Below are 19,688 nucleotides of genomic sequence, written 5' to 3'. Positions count from 1 at the left end.
ATTTGTTCTTTATGCTTAAAAATGAATCCAATATACTGCTTAAGAATAATCCATTTATTGCACTTTATATAAGTATCCATCTATACGAAGAATATATTGTGACATAATACTATATTTCCTTATATAAATAACTAACATTTGAATTCAGAATGTGAAGGACAAATTTAGAAAGAATCAGTTCACAATCATTCTCGCTGAGGAGGACATATCACACTTGCTATAATTGCCCTAACTTCATTTGTCCCAATTGGCACCAAAAGAATAAAATCAACAACGGTTAGAAATTGAATGCACAATATTCCACATTCAATTGATCATCCTTCTCCTTTAAAAGGCATTTCAAAGCAATGCTCAAGCTTGAACATTCATACATTAAGGAGAAGCAAGAAAGAATCAAAGAGAAATACCACTCAGTGAAACACAATGCTGATAGAGTCTATCATTTTCTTAGCAAAGTTCTTGTATTGAGTCTTACTTTATTGTAAAGCTCTCTTTGAGTGTTAGAATCTATAATTCTTTAAATGGTTTGTTTATGAAAGCTAGGAGTCACTTAGTGACAAAACAATACTTGAATGTTCTTAGGTTCAAGGGGAGTCTAAGGGTTGTGTTAGTAGTGACCTAGAGAATTCTTGTAAAGACAGGAGGGGTAGGTTAGAATATTTATTGTAATCAATCATTGATTAGTGGAACCATTTACTATTTTATAAAGGAGAACTAGACATAGCTTAGATTGAGTGAATTAATATAAACTAAGTGTTTCTACTACTCTCCTTAAGCTTATATGAGATTCTTAAGGCTTAAAATCGACACAGCTTTCACACACATTTTATATATTAAATTGCTTTGAAATCATTGTTTTATTAATCATTGGATGACAACTCTTGTTACTGGACAATAGGGTTAAAAATATATTTTATTTATTAATTACTTTCATTTTGAAAAGTTTTATAAATTTATCTAACACATTATTCAACCCCTTCTTCTAGTGTGATGTATTGTACTACACTAAAGACCAAAACCAGGAATAATTAAGGGACTAAACACATATTTTTCCTTAATTTTAAAATTCAATATTTTTATAAGTTGAAATTTTTTTAAAACGTTCTTGATCACGAAACTAGTATCATACAGCATGAGACTATACATCCTCTATCCAGATCTATAAGCTAATATACAAAAGATAAAACAAAAGTAAATACATAATATCCCATGACCCCATTCTTATCATAGTGTTACTCAAAATGTGTGTCTCACCTTCAATTTTTAATTGCAAGTTACAATTATCACTTTATATTTTCAATCTTCACCAAATCATCATATCCTCATTATTTTAAACTTCATAGTACACAAGAAATACTAAATAACTTAAATTCAATAGAGATACTCAATCACTAAAATTTTGTAACTATAATATTTTTCCTCCACTACTCGTTATTATGACTAATAATCTAAGAATAATAATAATATTTTATTTTTTAATTTAAAAAGATAATATATATTTTATATAAATAATAATACCAGATTAATATTAAACAATGGGTTTACAGATCGGATCAACGAGTTAACATGTTTATAAATTAAAACCCACAACTCAATCCAAAGTCAATGGGTTTAAATGAGTTTGGTTTGTATTTGATCTAAACACACAAAATATCCAACTTAAACTCTTTGAGTTAGTTCGAGACAATTTGGATTTATGGATGACTCATACTCTTAAATACCCCTAAATATTATATTTGAATTACAACAATATTATTGGATTGTATGAGGGAGGGATATTGTACGCAGCCTTACCCTTGCATATGCAAAGAGCCTCTGGGCAATGGGGTACGCTAGTTTACAACAATATTATTGGATTGAAAAAGCATGTGTTAATATCCAAAAACAAAAACATGGGTTACGTTTAGTTGAAATATTGTTTCCTAAACGTACCCTATATAAGTCCATTTGTTTTAAATTTTAATAATTAGAATTAGAATTAAATTGATTTTGATAAAATTAATTACAAAACATTAAACGTGATTAAACACGTGTAAATTAATTTAACAATTTCAGAGTGGCATAATTTTTTTATAATGTTAAGGATTGAATCGGTAATTTCAACTGAAAAGTTTTTTACTCAAATGAAATTTAATGAACTTCAATCATTGCCTACGGGCATGAGGAGAAGATGAATGATAAGAAAAACCAAAAATATAATTCTTTAGTGTAAAATAACTTGTTAATAAAAACATCAATTGGAGAAAAAAATTAGTTAATGGTTTCCCTCTGATTATTTTCAATTGCGTCTCATGCTGACAGGAATCTAATTTTATTTTGCTGTCATATTATTCTCCTTTTAAAGTTTTCATATTTGAGTTGTAAAATATAATTAATGCTATCTTTTTCGAAGAATAATACTACCTGTGCGGGAAAAAATTATCCAAGTTTATTTTCTTAAAAAGGGAACATGTCACAGGTTCTCCAATATCCAAGAATAGTGAACAAGTTTATATATAACTCATTATTACAGCACCATACTACGAACTAATATGGTAGGTAATAATATGCGTTTGTGTAGTTATGCAATTCGTCACTTTTCCTAATTAAAGATTCACGTCCACAATAAATAAAATAAAGCTAATGCGTTGGTCATCAACACCAAGTTCAGTAGTCAGTCTATAGAACCCAATGTGAAGAACTTTTGGATTACATGCATCCACCCCAATATGATCACGCTAGAGTCTCTTAAGAATATCTATGGAAGTTGTTTAATGAGTTGTTTAATAAAAAAATATTATTTTGATGTGTTATATGTAATTTTAAGTTATTTAAAATAAAATCGAAGAGTTACTTATTTAAATTATTATTATTCATAACTTAATTAATTTTGTATTAAATATAAAAAGAAATATAATATTTGTGAGTCAAATAACTTGTTAATAAAAAACATCAATTGGAGAAAAAATAAGTTAAGTTGATTAAAATTGATGTGACATAAATGGGGTTGTTTATATCAACACCTTTGGAAATGCTCTTAAGGACACACAATAAAAATCATGTGATTTTCTCATCGAGATATTTTTACACTTCATTACATATGAATTATAAGGTTAACTAGATAGATGAAGAAAAAAGGAAAGAAAAAGAAATGATGAATTAGAATATCTTTCACTAATAAAAATTAATAAATTAAAAATTAATATTGACTAAAAAAAAGAAGGATTATTAATATAATTTGTAACTAGGTGAATAATATAAATAGCCCATGGGGGCTTCAATTCCTAACACCGTCTAATTTCTACACTCTTATTTTTCTTTTACAAACATTATATAACCTAAGCAATAAAATCTTAACATATACACATATAGAGGGTGCGGATCAGAAAAAATTTCATTCAAATATTTCACCCTCTTGTACAGATGTGGACACTCTTTATCTTAATGAAGAGAGATTAGGTTGTTATAAAAATAATATTAAAAGAGTTATTCTCTATTTTTAATTTTTATTTTCTTTTAATATAGCGTGTAATTCTTTTTTGAATGTTAAACTATAAGAAAATAAAGAATCATTAATGATAAGAAGTAATTCTGTCTTTTATATATAAAAACCTGATATGTGACATGGGATATTACGTGCAACCAGGATTATTGAGAGAGACAGCACATTTTTAGCTTTATTAGGTTAAATAATTCAAATCCAAATTTCACTCAAGAGTATAAAAAAGAATAAATATTATATTTAGATGTTGATTGCGTAAAACACTGATATATGGGTCCCTGAATTTTGGAAAAATTAAATTTTCTCTCAAATTATAAAAAGTGTCAAATTTGTCTCACTGTCTATTTATTCCATTAACATAAAAGGCAAAGTCTATGTGACAATGTTGGACCGTTTTGACACTGAGAAATTTGATGAGTGTGATGCTGACTCGGATGGATTAAAATGTCATTTGAAATTTCTCTTTTTTACTACTTGGATAATACAAAATGAGGTCAATATTTGTTGCCTATTCTAACCAATGCTTACTAGTTATGTCTTTTGGTGTTCCCACCTTCTCCGAGTGAGAGTGAGAGTGAGAGCGGGAGTGGGAGTGGGAGTCAGAGTTTGAGGGGGGGGGGGGGGGAAACCCTTTGACAAGTGGAAAGTTGTGGTCAACGACCTTCTCCAACCCGACATTTGAAGACAAACCCAATTGTTCTCCGTTGACTTGGTTATAAGGTAAGCATTTAATTCTATTAAGTGCATTTTTTTTCCTTTTCTGTGGAAGTTGTTTGGCTATGCGTGGCTATGTCTTGGGTTCGGGGGGGGGGGGGGGGGAAGTTGTGGTCAACGACCGTCCGACATTTGAAGACAAACCCAATTGTTCTCCGTTGACTTGGTTATAAGGTAAGCATTTGATTCTATTAAGTGCATTTTTTTTTCCTTTTTTGTGGAAGTTGTTTGGCTATGCGTGGCTATGTCTTGGGTTCTTGCCATTGTTGTTTGTATGATAATATATTTTTGATGTTGAAAAATTTGTTTTTTGTTTTTGGAATCTAAGTTAGGGTTTAGGGTTTTTATTGATATGTTTTTGTTAAAGTGTGAGTGCACTCTTTTTTCGGTATAAAAATTTGTTTTGCTAATTGATACTAGTTTGGTTATTGGAGTCATGTTGTTGCTTAAGTAAATGGTCTTGTATGTAAAGAAATTAATAGCAGCTATTTTTTTAATGGGTTGTAAGATGTATGATCACATCAATCTTATATTGCACCACACGGGTAGATTCAAAAGGGATGATCATGGCACATTAGAATATGTCGACGACGAGTTCTACATTTGGGAGAATTGTGAAGTGAATTTGATGATAGTGGACTATTTTTGACTTGTGTAAATGTTGCAGAGGTTATCAAAGATTTGTTGCTTTGTATTTTTTGTATCCTAGCATTAATGGGGATGGTGTGTTGCTTCAATTGGAGAATGACAGAGATATCTCACGCATGTGCCGCATAGGTCTTGCTCACCTTGACAAAGATGTTTATGTCTACTTTGAGCACATAGTGGATGATTACTTGAATATAGTAGGTGGTGTGCCTGATGAGGTTATGGTGAATCAAACTAAGGATGGAGTTGAAGATATTGATGTTGACCTTAATAAGGATAAGGAAATTGAAAGGATTACTAACCGAATCCGGAATCAATTTAATGACTTTGTGATTGAAGATGCACAGAGTAATGGACAAAAGCCTTTGGAGGAGGAATTGTTACGAATTGTTAGATTATTTCAATAGCGTTGTTGATGTTGAAGATGGTACTCTTGCACCCATTAGGCCTCTTGCACCTATCAAGATGTCATTCCCAAGTGGACCTTCACCAAGGATGATAGAACCTAGCTTCATGAGCTTCATTCCCACACTAGAGCTGCCACGAAGGGAAGACATGAATAAGTGATAATATTTACTGTTCTTATGTTTCTTTTTTGGGATATGTATGTTGATTGAAGCAACAACATTTATGATGATTTGTTTTTTTGGAGAATTTCCATTGTTACATCTCTGTTGCTGTCATTTGGTCGTTAGTTGTTGCTTATTTTTTGGTATTGTCATAGTGAAAATTTTACTATCTTTATCTTTAATAGTTTAAGAGTGACATTAACTATGTTATGTTTGATTAGTATTAATGTTAAAGTTCTTAAGTTCAATGTTATATTATACTGAATATTTCAGTTTGATCTTTCAATTTCCATTATACAAACTTAGCAAGACTATCATTATATATGATGCAAAAGAGATATAATATGAGTGTCTCATTTTTATAAATAAATGACAAATCAATCCCTCAACAATATTACTTATGTCAATTAAATCCTTGAATCTAACAACTAGTTGACAAATTAGTCCAACATGTACAACTACACCCATCCCTGATATTATATTCCCATATCATGCAATCTAACAACCCATTCACCACCCCTAAATTAGCCATAAACAAACCACCATAACAAAAAAACAAAAGGAAAACAAAGTATTTTATAATCTTCAATTCCTTTTGCAAGTAATCAATCCTCTCCCTCATCTCTTCCATCCACCTTTCTCAAAAAGGATTCACCCAATAAAAAAATTGCATTTTCCTGCATCTTGCCATTCAACAAAGGGTAGTCAGTTTATTATTGAAAATAAAATGGGACACTTAAAGTATTAGTGTAATAAACCTTATATAGTAAAAAGAATATATAATAGTTGGGGGAGAAGAAGTAGCCGTTGAAACCCAACGGTTACATTGGTGCTCTAAAAAAAGAAATTTTTTTCAGGCTAACAAATTGGTCCATAGAAATTTCAGATGACATTTTATTCTATCCAAGTCAGCATCACACAACAAATTTCCCACTTTTTCACTATCAAAATAATCCAATGTTGCCATGTAGATTTGACCATTTGGGTCAATGGAAGAAATAGATATTGAGATGGATTTATCATACTTTTTACAAATTAAGGGATAAAATTTTACATTCCCAAAATTCAGCTACCTAAGTGTGGATGCTTTATAAATTTAAGGACTAAATTAGATATTTATCCATAAAAAAAAACACTTATAGTGAGAGGTAAGGTCAAAATGCAAATGCAAGCATGGGCTGATTTAGCCCATTTTGTTATTTTGTTGGGGAGAGATAATATAAGAGAATGAGATCACCGAGAAAATCATGTGCTTGTGCAGTAATAGAATCACCAAAGGAAGCATATAGACAAAAGTCATAAACATGTCTGTATATGGGAGGAGGTATATGGCTATAAAAAGTCTTTTCTTACTGTCAGATAAGCCTAAACTATAACCAAGGTTTCATTACATAGTGCAATAGTGGACAGTGGACCACAGATGAAACCACACAGCTTTAACTGATGCTTAAGCCCCCCAAAACAAGCAAAGAAAAGCATCCAACGTGACCTCAAACTTTGGACTCCTTAACAAGTTAACTGTTCACAGGAAAAAAAACACATATACATACATATATCCTGCTACTATACTTGAAACATTTCAGAAATTAGGAAAGGTTCCTAAGTAAGCACGTTTATCTATCTTTACCATAAGTAATCAATCAGGTCCCTCCTTTAGAGTGCACATTAAAGCTACTAACCCATAACCTTCCTCTTACAATTAATTAGGTTGCATATAATACTATTGTTTTAAGTTTATAAAAAATGTGCACCGTAACTAATTTAAGTATATATCCTAATAGATAGAGATTATCCCTCAAGTATTCATGTGACTCCCAGTGATAGGTAGTAGTTGGAGAGTTGCAGGAAAAAGTTGTGTCCCTCTATTTATAGTACACACATTTTACCTTCTCATGCTGGGGTGGCAGCATAAAGCTTTCTCATTTTCTTAAAACGAAGTACTGGTTAAAACAATGAGAAAGATTATTTTGAAAGGGGTAGAAATAGATAAATAAAATAAAATCAAGAGATCGAAGACAATTGAATTGTTTCTCGATCCAATATGAGTTTGTGCCATATCAGGATTTGAGTTTGCTAATTTTTTTCCCAATTAGAGTTCAGGTGTCGCTACTCGAGAACTCGATGAATGATACAAATTAAACTTCTGTCTCTAGTTAAACCTTCCATAATGAATTGAGCATAAAAGGTAATTATAACATATAAGTGTATTATATTATATATACTTTGATGTTTTGGAGATGGATACAGTGGAGTCACACATGTCCACACCATTATATTGTATTATAATTGTTGGATAGTAAATAAAAGATTAGATGACTGAGATCTTGAACATATATTTTAAGTTTATCTAAGTTGAATAAACGAGAAAAATATAGCGTCATCCAATTTTTGTACGTTCTGAATTCCTGAACGGGTGAATGTTTTTTTCACTTTGTAAATAGTGAACCACAGACTCAAAAGAATAGGCTTAGTACAGCCTGTGTGTAGGGGAACAGAAACCCGGCGAGATAATTAGCTAGCGCATTTTATAATATTAATTAATTAATAGATATTAGCTTAATTCATTCATAAAGATAAAAAAGCTTAACTCATTTACATATAAACCGAAACAACAACAAAAAAAAAACTGGCGAAAACAAGGGAAATAACGAAAACAATTAAGGTTCTGTAAAATAAAAGAAAATGCATGGAGGTGTAGGGGCCATATATAGCAGCCCCTGGGATTAATTAGAATTCCCCCACTTTTTCTGCAGTGCGTGGAGGAGCTGAAAAGGTTTGCGCACTTTGCAGTTAGCAGAAGAAAGAAAGTGAAGACCCATAGACGTATAGAAAGACATGTAAAACTGGAAAATGCAGGTGGGAAGACATTGATGGTACCGAGAAAGTTCCTCCTTCAACAACTGTCTTAGGATATAAGAGATCATATGTGAGTTTCAGAATCGACAAACGAAAACAAAAATAATCCAATTACCTTCATCACCATTGTTATTCATGCACCTATTCCCTCATCAACTCAACAATGTTGCGAAAACGGTTCCACCGACCATCGCATACTTTTTTTTTTTAATGACCTTAATTAGAATTTTTGGCTCTTTTGTAAAATTTCATACTACCACAAATTTGGTCTTATGGGCTGACAACGAGATCAATCTTTGATGCACATATATTTTCTTTCAAAGTAACAAAACATGCATCGAGAAAAAAACACTATTGATTGATCATAACCAAGTAAACTAGTCCACAAACATGTTGCTGGAATTAGAATCATGGATCCTCAAACATTATACTAGCCAACATGACCAAATGGATTACCGAAATACCCCCACCCTTCTCCCTTGTCCTAAGACAATGAAACAACCAACATATATAAAGAGAAAAGAAAAAAAAGGCCCTAAGAACTAATGTCTGGATCAGCTAGCACGAGCATAGCTTGTCCGACATTCAGCAGTGCAATCTCCCAGGCTTCAACGTTGAGCTTTCAGCTTGGAATAGCGGCTGATATTGTTATTATAGTAACTAAAAACATAGAAACATATATAGAGAGGGAAGGGGGGTGGAATTTTTTGTCCTTCTAGGGCTTTTTACCCAAGGTGTGCTTGTTGTTATGCATCCACACCTTAAGGACATGACGCTGAACGCCGGTTTCCGAGCAGAACTCCTGCACGACACCCTCGTCGTGCTTTTGAATCCTCCAGCCAAGTTTCTCCGCGAAGGCCAGCATCTTGTCCTTCTGCTGCTGGGTGAATTTTGTCCTGAAACGCTTCTTGCTGCTGGACCCACCGTGAGTGGTGGCACCACTCGTTGGTGGGTCCGACAGGTCTCCCTGGTCCTCCCTAGGGGACTGGGTCCCACCCCCTCCTGACGTGGAGGGAAGCGCCAGCGTGGCGTGCTGCGGTCCCGTCATGTGCAGGTAGCCAGCCGGCGCACGGTAGTACGGCGCGAACGGCGGCGGCGGTGGCTGGTGGCGGTGGTGGAAGGGCAGCAAGTAGGTGCCGTCCGGGGTCTCCTTGCGGTGGAAGTTTCTGTGGCAGTTGCACGCGGCGCACTTTAGCGCGTCCAGGGTTCCCTCCTCGCCCGCCGGCAGGAACTCGGCGCAGCCGTCGAGGGCGTGGCCGCCGATTCCAACTGCGTGGTTCTTGAGGCACTCCTGGTACTTTCCCTTGCCGCTGTTGCGGGCCATGGTGTTGGCGGGTGGTGGTACCGGCACCGCCGCCACCACTGGCTCCTCTTGGCCGTGATTTGGTGGCATTCCGAACTCCTCATAGCTCGCTGCTGCTGCGGGCATCCCAAGTTCAGCTTCCACATGATGCTCCTGAAATTCCATTTTGGAAATATGAGAATTTCTTGCTTGAAAGGTGTGATCCCTAAGGGTGGTGGGTGATGGAGCATATAATCAAGTGCGGAAGAGGAAACAAACAAGAAGTATTGAATGAACACTCCTCTCTCTCTCTCTTTCTCTCGTATAGCAATTTCAGTTTCATACACTTTTTCCGCTTCTCTGTTTTCTCTCTCATTCCCCTTCTCGCGACTCTTAATTCTCCATCCTTGTCTTCCACCGGCTAAATCCAGTTACGTCGGTAATTTCTTATTTGGTTATTTTTTTACAGAAGCATTAATGTTTGTAATTTCTTATTCGTGGAAAACATTAATATAAGATCATTACCATTCCTAATATTGATTGATAAGAGAACAAACAAAAGATAATCCTAGTCGGTAAAAATCTTATCTTACAATAATGCAGTTTTAAATTTTGTTGTTCGTGTAAGGATTTTATTGATGTAACAAGTACTTCTGTAATTATATTACAGATCAAGTATATGTCATTAATATTAGATGATTGTTACGGATACATTTTATAACTCATTTCTTTTAAATTCTTCCTCCATTTTCAAAATAATTGACACATTTATATGTTGATGAGAAAATGATGATTGGTTTTACTTTTATATGAACAACAAATAATGAATTTGCTAAAATATCTATAATTATTTTTTTAAAATGATTGAAATTATTTATTTACCTTACAATCACATTAGAATGCTCAGTTTTTTAAAATTATTTTGACTAAATAATTTATTTTTTATAACCAAGTAATTAGGACCTTTGTTCTTTAATGACTAAACAAATTATTCTAAGATATTTTGATAGTGTTCAACTAAACAATACATTTTAGTTTGAGTAAATTACAACATCTCCTAAGATTTCTTGAAATCACACCTAAACCTCTACTTTTTATACCATTACAACAACATCCTCATAGGGATACATAGTCTAATGTTTTGCAAAGGGTGTTAATGTAATTTCTAAGGGGTGTCAATGTAATGTTCTTCAAACAAGGTCCAAGGTTTTGTGTAGGTGTAAAAAATTAGGGAAATTAGGGGTATTGGATGTAATTTCAAGAAATCTTAAGGGGTATTACTATAATCTACTCGTTTAGTTCGGGACGGTCAAACAATGCATTAAAGACATGTTAATTTATTTGAATAATAAATGCGAGTCTTTAATAGGGGCATGATTAATTTGTTTGAATAATAAATTGACAGATTCTTCAAGGACTGTTTAAAGATGTGGTTTTATGATGGCTAACCGTTTATAACCATCATAATTAGAGTCTTTGGTTTTTTGATGGGATTCTAAGATATTTCTATAAGTTTTAGTTCTTTATACCAATTTTGAAACTAACCCTTAATAATATAGAACTACACGTAAGGTTCATTGCCCCTTCCAAAATACGTGTTCAACTAAGCAATGCATTGTAGTTCCAGACACTCAAATAATGTGTTGAAGAGATGTTAATTTATTTGAATAATAAATGTGAGTCTTTAATAGGAGGTGCAATTAATTTATTTGAATAATAAATTGACGAATCCTATGATGACCATTTAAAGATGTGGTTTTACGGTGGACCATTAGTTTTTACCGTTAATGATTACTGTAATTAGAGTTTTTGGTTATTCAATAGGATCCTAAGATATTTTTCACGTTTCAATTCTTTAGACCAATTATGAGACTAACCATTTAATATAGAGCTTAAGTACACTTAAGGTTCATTGCCCCTTCCAACATACGTGTTCAACTGAGCAATGCATTGTAGCTCAGGACAACCAAACAATGCATTAAAGACATGTTCATTTATTTGAATAATAAATGCGAGTCTTTAATAGGAGGTGTGATTGCTATTTTAGAATAATAAATTGACGGAGTCTTTGATGACCATTTAAAGATGAAGTATGGTGGACCATTAGTTTAAATCACTACTAAAAATATTCTATTTTAAGATGCACATTCTACGTCGGTCGTACATAACCCGACGTAGTAGTGCACACGGTGGCATTTCCGTAAATATATAAGTTTTATATACGGCGCATTTCGTATACGACGACGTTTCAATTGAACGCTGCGTTTGTAGCTTTGGTGGAACTAATCTAAGACGGTGTGTTTATAGACACCGTCGTAGTTGTGGTCAGAGACAAAGACGGTGTTACGTGTGCACCGTCTTTAATTTTGTGCTTTATATACTCCTGTTTCGCGATGATTGAACACTCTCGTGTCCTCGAAAAAGCTATAGCAAAACCCTAATGCGCTCTGTTGCCTGAAGTCATCCCAGCGACGACTCCGTCGTGCCCACCCTGACATTGCGTTTCCCTGACCTCAAGAAGAAAAACCCTAGCCATTGTTCCGACCACCACCACGTATCCGATCTTGTGCCCTTTGGAGTGGTGTCGCCACCTTGCTAGTGTGAAGGTAAGGATGTCGAAGTTTTTGAGTTCTTGTTTGATAATATAAGTTTTTGAGTTCTTGTTTGATAATATAAGACTTTTAAAATGTGATTATCGACTTCTTGAGTTGCCCTAACAATGTCATCGTTGAATATGCGAAAAGGATTTGAAGGCCAAAGGGTTTAGTTAAGTCAGAGTACTAAGGAAGTTGATGTTCTTGGTTGTTTTGGTTTCGCGTTTTTCTTATCTGGATTGGTGCACTTCGAGCATAGGTTGTTGGATTTATTACATATGCATTTGTGGTTTGGATTATTTTCTTCCATTATTACATATGCATAACCTGTTGGATTCAAATGACAAAAGGAAGTTTTCAAATTAATACAAAAGATCAAATTGGGAGTTTTCAAACTTGGGTTTTGTCCCAATTCATGGGAACAGTTCAATGAGAAGCATGAATCAAATGTGCCAAAATCTTCTGGCACAAAAGACTGGAAATTAGGTGGTCCTACACTCTTACAGTGTAATTGGGTTTTGTTTTGCAATTTTTGTGCAAATTTTATGTTTGTTTGTTTCTTTACCTCTCTTTGCTTATAATTTATGATTCAAATTAATACAAAAGATCAGTTTTCTCATCTTCATTTTTTCATAGCAGATAAAGAGGGAAATATCCACCTTCAAGCTGCTGAAGCATCCGAACGTGGTTAGATTATACGAGGTAACATCCTAATTGTATGAGTCACACCATATTCTATCTGCAATCTATAAGAAACATAAAACATAATTTAAATAACGATATCAAAATTTAAGGTTGCTTTTTGTTACAGTTGTTGCACCTATATACGTTAGTACAATTGGCTTATTATTTTTTTTTCAAATATTATATTTTCTATCCCCAGTTATCCTTCATTTGCCCTCAATTTTTTCTGGGTTTATGAATCGATCCACTGGTGGATGCACTATTTTTCGTTTATCCCTTAATGTTTGCTTTGTTTTTTGTTTTTTTTTCTTGACCATGTGTTTTTTCTTTTTCTTTTTCTTGTTTACGTGTAAAAGTGCAGTTAATGCACTTTAAAATCATTGATTTTATAAGTATTTCCATTTTTGATGTGTTGTTTTGGCATTTCTCTACTTAGTCAGAAAAAGTTAGCTTTGCTTTTATTTTCTTTGTGGAAACATGTCTTACGTGGTTATCGGATCAACAATGACTACAGTTTCTTCACTCATTTACATAGTCAGCAAATTGGAGTAATTAAGCTTTTTCTGAAACTAAGAGTCCAAGAACTGCTATTCGAGTTGGATAATTATTTGCGTTGTGTACTCTGGGTTTGAATTAATTTTGTTACATTTTTCAGAGGAACTTAGATCAATTGGAAGAGTTACTCAAGAAGGTTAAATTGAAGACCATAAGGACTGAACCACCTTCTACATCTATTGCTGGCACAAGGTACTTTTTGATTATTAATTTTGATTGTGCATTTAGAAATGATTAAAAAAAAATAATTTTCTTATGGGTTGTTATTGGTTGTTAAGTTGGTGTATCTTTGGTGTTTCTGTAGATTCTGTAGTTGCTGCGTTACAATTTCTGGCTCCCTCTGCCAAAACTAGTAATTATCAAGTAAAATGATGTAAGTAAAGAGTAACATAGAGGAAAAAGAAATGCAAAGGGATTATTTTTTTAAAATCATTTTGACTTAGATCCTATTTGAATGTTTCGACACGACCCACAGTAGGATATGAGATCATTATGGTGTATTTAGGAGCAGATTATCATATTTATACTAATAAGTATATCCAAATGCAAATGTTTTTTTTTGTTTTTTGTGTTTATATTATAATTATAGAATCAGTATGCTGTTTCCTTTTAGAAACAAATGAGAGCCACTACAGAGAATAGTATAGATTACTCTTTTTCATCTCTTTTCATTCCTCACACTTTCATCCATTTTCATTCATCTATACCAAACCCATTGTAAAAGTTTGATAGGTGCTGCATTTAAAGTCAAATCAAAATTCAATCCCTAAGAAATAAGGTTGTTGTCTTAAATAGAGAAAAGTAGGACAGTAATATCCACTCCAGGAATAACATAAAATTCCTAATCTTGAATAGTTCCCCAAAATTTAGAATCATAGTTAGCATAAAAAATTAAAAATCTAATTCCAACATAAAACTTTAAAAACCCTTGTTATTCATTAACTCCCTTTAGGTCGTTGTGGTGGACCAACAGTGACTCACTGGGGGTATTCATTACGTTTTTTGTCTAGTTTGGAGGAAATAAAATCCGTAGCATTTGAAAGGGAGTAAGGGATGAATGCCCTTCTAAACATTCCTCTGTTTCAGATTCTGTCTCCTATTGATCCTCACCCATCTCCTCAGCCCTCTCCTGTGTTATTATGTCTCCTAATAAGACCCCATTCTGCTAATTGCTAGTCTCTTTCTTGGCTAGCACCTACTACCTCTCTCGATCGGCCTCCTTGTGTTTTTCTTTTTATTAGTTTCATTTTGTTTGTTTTAATTATTATAAAGTCTCAAGACGTTAATTTAAAAAATAGTCATTATAGAAACTCATGTATAGATATACTAGTATTTGATATTTTGCGCTTATGTATTGAAAATAAGCTGATTCTAACGGGGATTAATTTAAGTATTTGTAGGTTTATTACATTACAAGAACGCACCTTGAAATATACAATAGTACTGTTGTAACTATAACAACTAGTTAATAACCTATTTTACACACACAGACACACACACACACCTTGAAATATACAATAGTACTGTTGTAACTAAATATGTGAATTCAATCTCTTCTTATTTAATGGAATTCAACTTACTAGTGTGTTTGGATTAGATTGATGGTGAAAAAAATCAATTAAATTTTCATGATAAAGATAAAGTGATAAATAGTTGTTTCTGTTTTTTTTATGGTATGACCATAATTTTGTGGGATAAAATGGATTGTTGTGTTTTATCCCAACACAATATATACATTGCCGCGGTTTAAAAATTAAAATACATTGGCTATAAATGTCACAAAGCATACAGTTGTGGTTTATTTGGTCTTAGCATTTATTGGCGGCTATAATTTGCCACAATGTTTTTTCTATTATTTTTTACCCCTTTTTGAATTTTAATGATCTAAATTAAAACAAAAAATTTCTAAATATCTTGTCTTCAACAACATTGGAACAGCTCTGAGCTCTCTCTGGTCCTCAATCTTGATTAATATCCTCCAGTTGCAACACCCTAACTCGCTAAGTCACACGCAGCACCGTGATTTTCTGCAGGTTCTCATCCTTAAACCTTAATTTCGTCCCTTGATTAAATTAATAGTTATATATATATATATATACACACATATATATATATATATATATATATTAACATTTTAAAAACTATAAACCCTAATCTATACTATCTGTCAAATGACCAGACCAAAGACCCCTAATTTAATCGCACGTCGTCGTTCCTGCCAGCAGAACACAGAGGCCACCATCGTGTGTTGTTCAATCTAAGTTATAGTTTCATTGTTTATTGCATTTGAGGTGGACATGGACTCCCCTGTTATGATATGTTTCCTACTTTGTAACTGTTGACTGTCATTTCTCTCATTAAGTTTCTAAATACTAAAATAACAATACCTGCACAATCAATGAGTGTGTTCTCATAAATTGACTTAAAAGAGTTCAAGCCAGGAAAGTGGCAAGGTGTTCTGATTCATTGGAACAATTTGTCTGTGAAATCACGCGTCTTTTGTTTTGAATTAAAATTGTTTACATTTTATATAAGATTAAATTGCACTAACTCCCCTTAAAAGTTTTTGATATTGCACAAAACCCTTGCTTTTTTAACGTTTACAGCTGCTTTCTTACAGGGGTACATGGTGTAATGATTTTCAATCAATTAATGGTATAGTGTAATGTACAAGGATATTAGTGTCATGTTTTGCAAACAATTAATAGGGTTAGTGTAGGAGTAGAAAAAACAGGGATATCAGGGGGAATTTCAGTGACAATTAGTGTAATTTACTCTTGATTGATATAATGATAGCTAATGAGTGATGGCAATCTATTAGAGGCACATGATGTCGGCCAAATCCAAAATTGAAAGAAAGAAAACATTAACCATAAATGTTTAGATATGCAATTTAGGATGTGGAATAGATATGGGAAATATCAACAGAAATGAGCCCATCCAAATCACGGAATTGTATTCGTAAGTATATATTTCTCAGTCCTGTTTCCTTCAATAACTCCATTACATTTTGCTTTCGTTGGTAGGCTTAGTCATAATGCTGGTAGAAGATTTTTGTAAAATTAGCAAACAAGAAATAGAACATAGTTTAGCAATAATTAGCCCTGTAAATAAGCCTTCAAGATTCATAGAATTTATTGGCAGAGACCAAAAGATTAGTTTTACAAATTGTGAATTTTATAATCTGAGTAATGACACGATATATTGCCAAATGCCAGCCTTACCCAATAGATGGTTCTTTGAAAGATAAGCTTTTGGGCTCTTCGAAATGATTTTCCCTTTTACTAGGCTTGTAGATTATTTTTTTTCTTTACATCTAGGAAGTGGAAGTTGCACTGTCATATGGCTCATTAGAAATAGTACTGTAGTTGTAAGGAATTAGCATCACAATGACGAAAGTATAGAACTCCAATAATGCTAGAATGTGCCACAGATTTTCTTGACAGTTACAGCCACTGAACCGTGGCAACAATTGTACCTTCCATATGGCACTGCCTTTCTGTTCATCTGTTGTTCTAGGCTTGTAGCATAACTCTACCTTTATCCGCCTTTCTGTTGTTCTACATAAACATCATCACAACTTCTCCACTTCAGTACAACATTTTGTTTTTAGGTTTTCTTGGATCAATCAAGTGCTATCATTCTTATTTTCCTATGGTTATCAAAACATAGACAGTCCCTTTTATCAAGTATTATCATTCATATTTTCCTGGCTGTAAATGTCACTTTTGTTGCCTTTACATTTGACTCCCTTTTCATTTGTATTTTAAGCTTTTTGGATTATTGCCACTGTTAACAGGTCCACATGTTTTTCAAAAGTGTTTCATGCACTACTGACCTATTTACATGCTTTAGCCTATTGGCTCATATGCCTAACTTAGGTTGTTTAGAGGTCCATTGGCCTATTTAAAGATAGGTCTCTTCTTGTCTGCTTTCATGAGTTGAAATCTGACTATATTCTTAGTTTTTTTTTGGAAGGCAAAAATAGATATATATTAATATATGCAAAAACAGTACAAGTGGTACTGGATATAGGAAATACAAGGCACCAGTGGTGCTGCCCTCCAAAAATCCCAAGCTATCCCAACTAAAAAGGTTATCCCATACAGGTTAACCAAAGGATTTCGAGATGTTGGAAGACCAATGGTTAAAACTGATGTTGTAGCCTTTTTGTCTAGCCTTTAACCAAGACCAAATTGAGAACATAGCATCTTCCATGACCTTCTGCGGCTCGAAAGGTTTGTCCTGGAAAATGAGGAAGTTCCTATGCTTCCATATAGTACTTGTCAAAGCAACCCACCATCCACAACAAGTACTATGATTTTTCTCTGCTCCAAAACCATCACAAAACTGAAGAAAATGGTCCACTGGAGAAGCTAGGAGAGGTCCCATAGCCTGAATCCAGCTCATGGACTCCCACCATAGCCCTACTATCTTCTTGCAATTGAAAAATAGATGCCCCACCTCCTCTTATTCATCACCACATAAAGGACAAGCAATATCTTGAATGATCACCCCTCTCCTTGAGAGATTAGCTCTAGTGGGGAGTCTGTCTCTTAAAAGCTTCCAAGTGAAAACTACATCTTTTGGAGGAATTTTCATATTCCATAGTAATTGTGATGTTCTCCTATCCGAGGCTGGTGTAGAAGGTGTTATCAGTAATTTATAAGCAGACTTAGTGGTATACACCCCACTAGGGTCAACTTTCCATAACATGACATCTTTAACATATCTCTGAATGTGTATGGAATTGATCTCCTCCATAAAATTCACAGCTTGATCACTCTCATAATCAAACAGATTCCTTCGCCACTTGAAGTTCCACCTCCACCTGTCCTGGTCAAAATTCCCCATCATTAAAATGAGATCAGCTTGTTGTTCATTGATGAGAAAGAGCTGGTTGTATTTCTGTTGGAGAGTATAATCCTCCCCTAGCCATTTGTCTTTCCAGAAATTTACTTTATCCCCAAACCTCTTGAATTATAAGAAAGGATGATCATAACTGCTGCTTTTTAATGCCCATCTCAACTGCCATTTTGTTATCTCTGGTGTCCATGTCCTTCATGAACTGCTGGACCTTCGAAGCAGCACCCCCATGGGTCAATCCCAGGTCTTTAACCAGGGCATATTGCCTTTCCAATTCCTCTTCTTGATCTGAAGGTATGCGAACAGATTGTAAGCCCATAACTGAGTTCACAGTTGGACTCTTAGGATATTGGGCCTGTCCCCTACTAGCCAGCACCACTTTTCTTCTAACATAGACCTTTGTGACAGATTCAGATGGGCCCATAACCTTAGGGCCCAAAACACCTTCAGGCTCGTTGGATTCTTAGTTGTCACAGACTGATGGCAAAGATGGGATCATGCACTGTGTTTTAGCATAAATGATAGGAGGTTTGCACTGGAAACTTTTACTTTCTAGTTAATTATTTTGTTGGTGCAAATTATGTCTTCGTAGCATACTAGTCCAGTAGAAATCATTAGAGGACGAGTGTTGAGAGAGCCACATGCTGAGATGGTTACCTTGTATTGAATTTGGAGTTTCTTTGTTACCTTAGTCCTCCAACTTGCTGCAGCAATCACTCCTAACCACTTCTTTTTCAAGCGATCTGCTGAGGAATTTATAGCCACAGACTCTACTTTCAAGCCCATTTTCTCACATCCTTGTATGACAATTTGGTTCTAAAAGCTTTCCTTCTTGCACTTCTCTGTTACACCAATCCTTCTTTGTATGATGCAATCAAATTTTATTTAAAAGAGGCTGATATTAGTAATCAAGGAAAAATCGACATTCCTTGGTTTCTAATTTCATTCATTTGTTACAGTTTTTTCCCAAGATCTAAGGGGGTGTTTGTTTCAAGGTTTCTAATTACATTCCTTGGATTCTTATTCGTGGTAGCATTACTATGAGCAAGAACTCCATTCTCTGGTATTTTAGGAAAAAAAACCATTTGATTAGTGTATCGTCCAGATATGTCTTGACTAAGCATGATGTGGCCCCTTATGAAGCTCCATCTGAGTTCAGAGCTTCAAGGACTGTGTACCATGGCATTCGGATATAACTCAGTCAAACCTGATGTGCCCCCCTATGAGGCTCCATTGCCTCTGTTGAGTGAACAGCTTGGGGCTTTGCATCATTTGGATATAGAATCCAAAATATACTCAACCTCAACCCATCCCGTTGCACATTCACTTGTCTACCCCTCCAGCTTGATAAATGTTTCTGCCCTATTAACAAAGCAAAATGACCTCTAATTCCATAAGAACAATAGTTTGATTTTCAACAATATCCCAAACTCAATCAA

At 34.2% G+C, this 19,688-nt stretch overlaps 2 protein-coding genes across 2 annotated transcripts; both read right to left on the bottom strand.

Moving 5' to 3' along the window:
• Positions 1–8,605: 8,605 nt before the first annotated feature.
• Positions 8,606–9,942, bottom strand: LOC114395958 (zinc-finger homeodomain protein 2-like). The gene has a single exon (XM_028357823.1). It carries the CDS (start codon positions 9,734–9,736, stop codon positions 8,984–8,986), a length of 753 nt encoding a protein of 250 aa, XP_028213624.1. The 5' UTR covers positions 9,737–9,942; the 3' UTR covers positions 8,606–8,983.
• A 7,911-nt stretch (positions 9,943–17,853) lies between these two features.
• LOC114397115 lies at positions 17,854–18,237 on the bottom strand. The gene has a single exon (XM_028359230.1). The coding sequence runs from the start codon at positions 18,235–18,237 to the stop codon at positions 17,854–17,856; it is 384 nt and encodes a 127-aa protein (XP_028215031.1).
• Between the last annotated feature and the right edge of the window lie 1,451 nt (positions 18,238–19,688).

Source organism: Glycine soja, chromosome 18, assembly GCF_004193775.1.
Source record: "Glycine soja cultivar W05 chromosome 18, ASM419377v2, whole genome shotgun sequence".
NCBI lineage: Eukaryota > Viridiplantae > Streptophyta > Magnoliopsida > Fabales > Fabaceae > Glycine > Glycine soja.
This window is presented reverse-complemented; position numbering and strand designations above follow the sequence as displayed.

What these genes read in the sequence shown, in the direction of transcription:
- LOC114395958 (XM_028357823.1), bottom strand. Translation starts at nt 9,736, where the DNA reads ATGGAATTTCAGGAGCATCATGTGGAAGCTGAACTTGGGATGCCCGCA.
- LOC114397115 (XM_028359230.1), bottom strand. Translation starts at nt 18,237, where the DNA reads ATGGGGAATTTTGACCAGGACAGGTGGAGGTGGAACTTCAAGTGGCGA.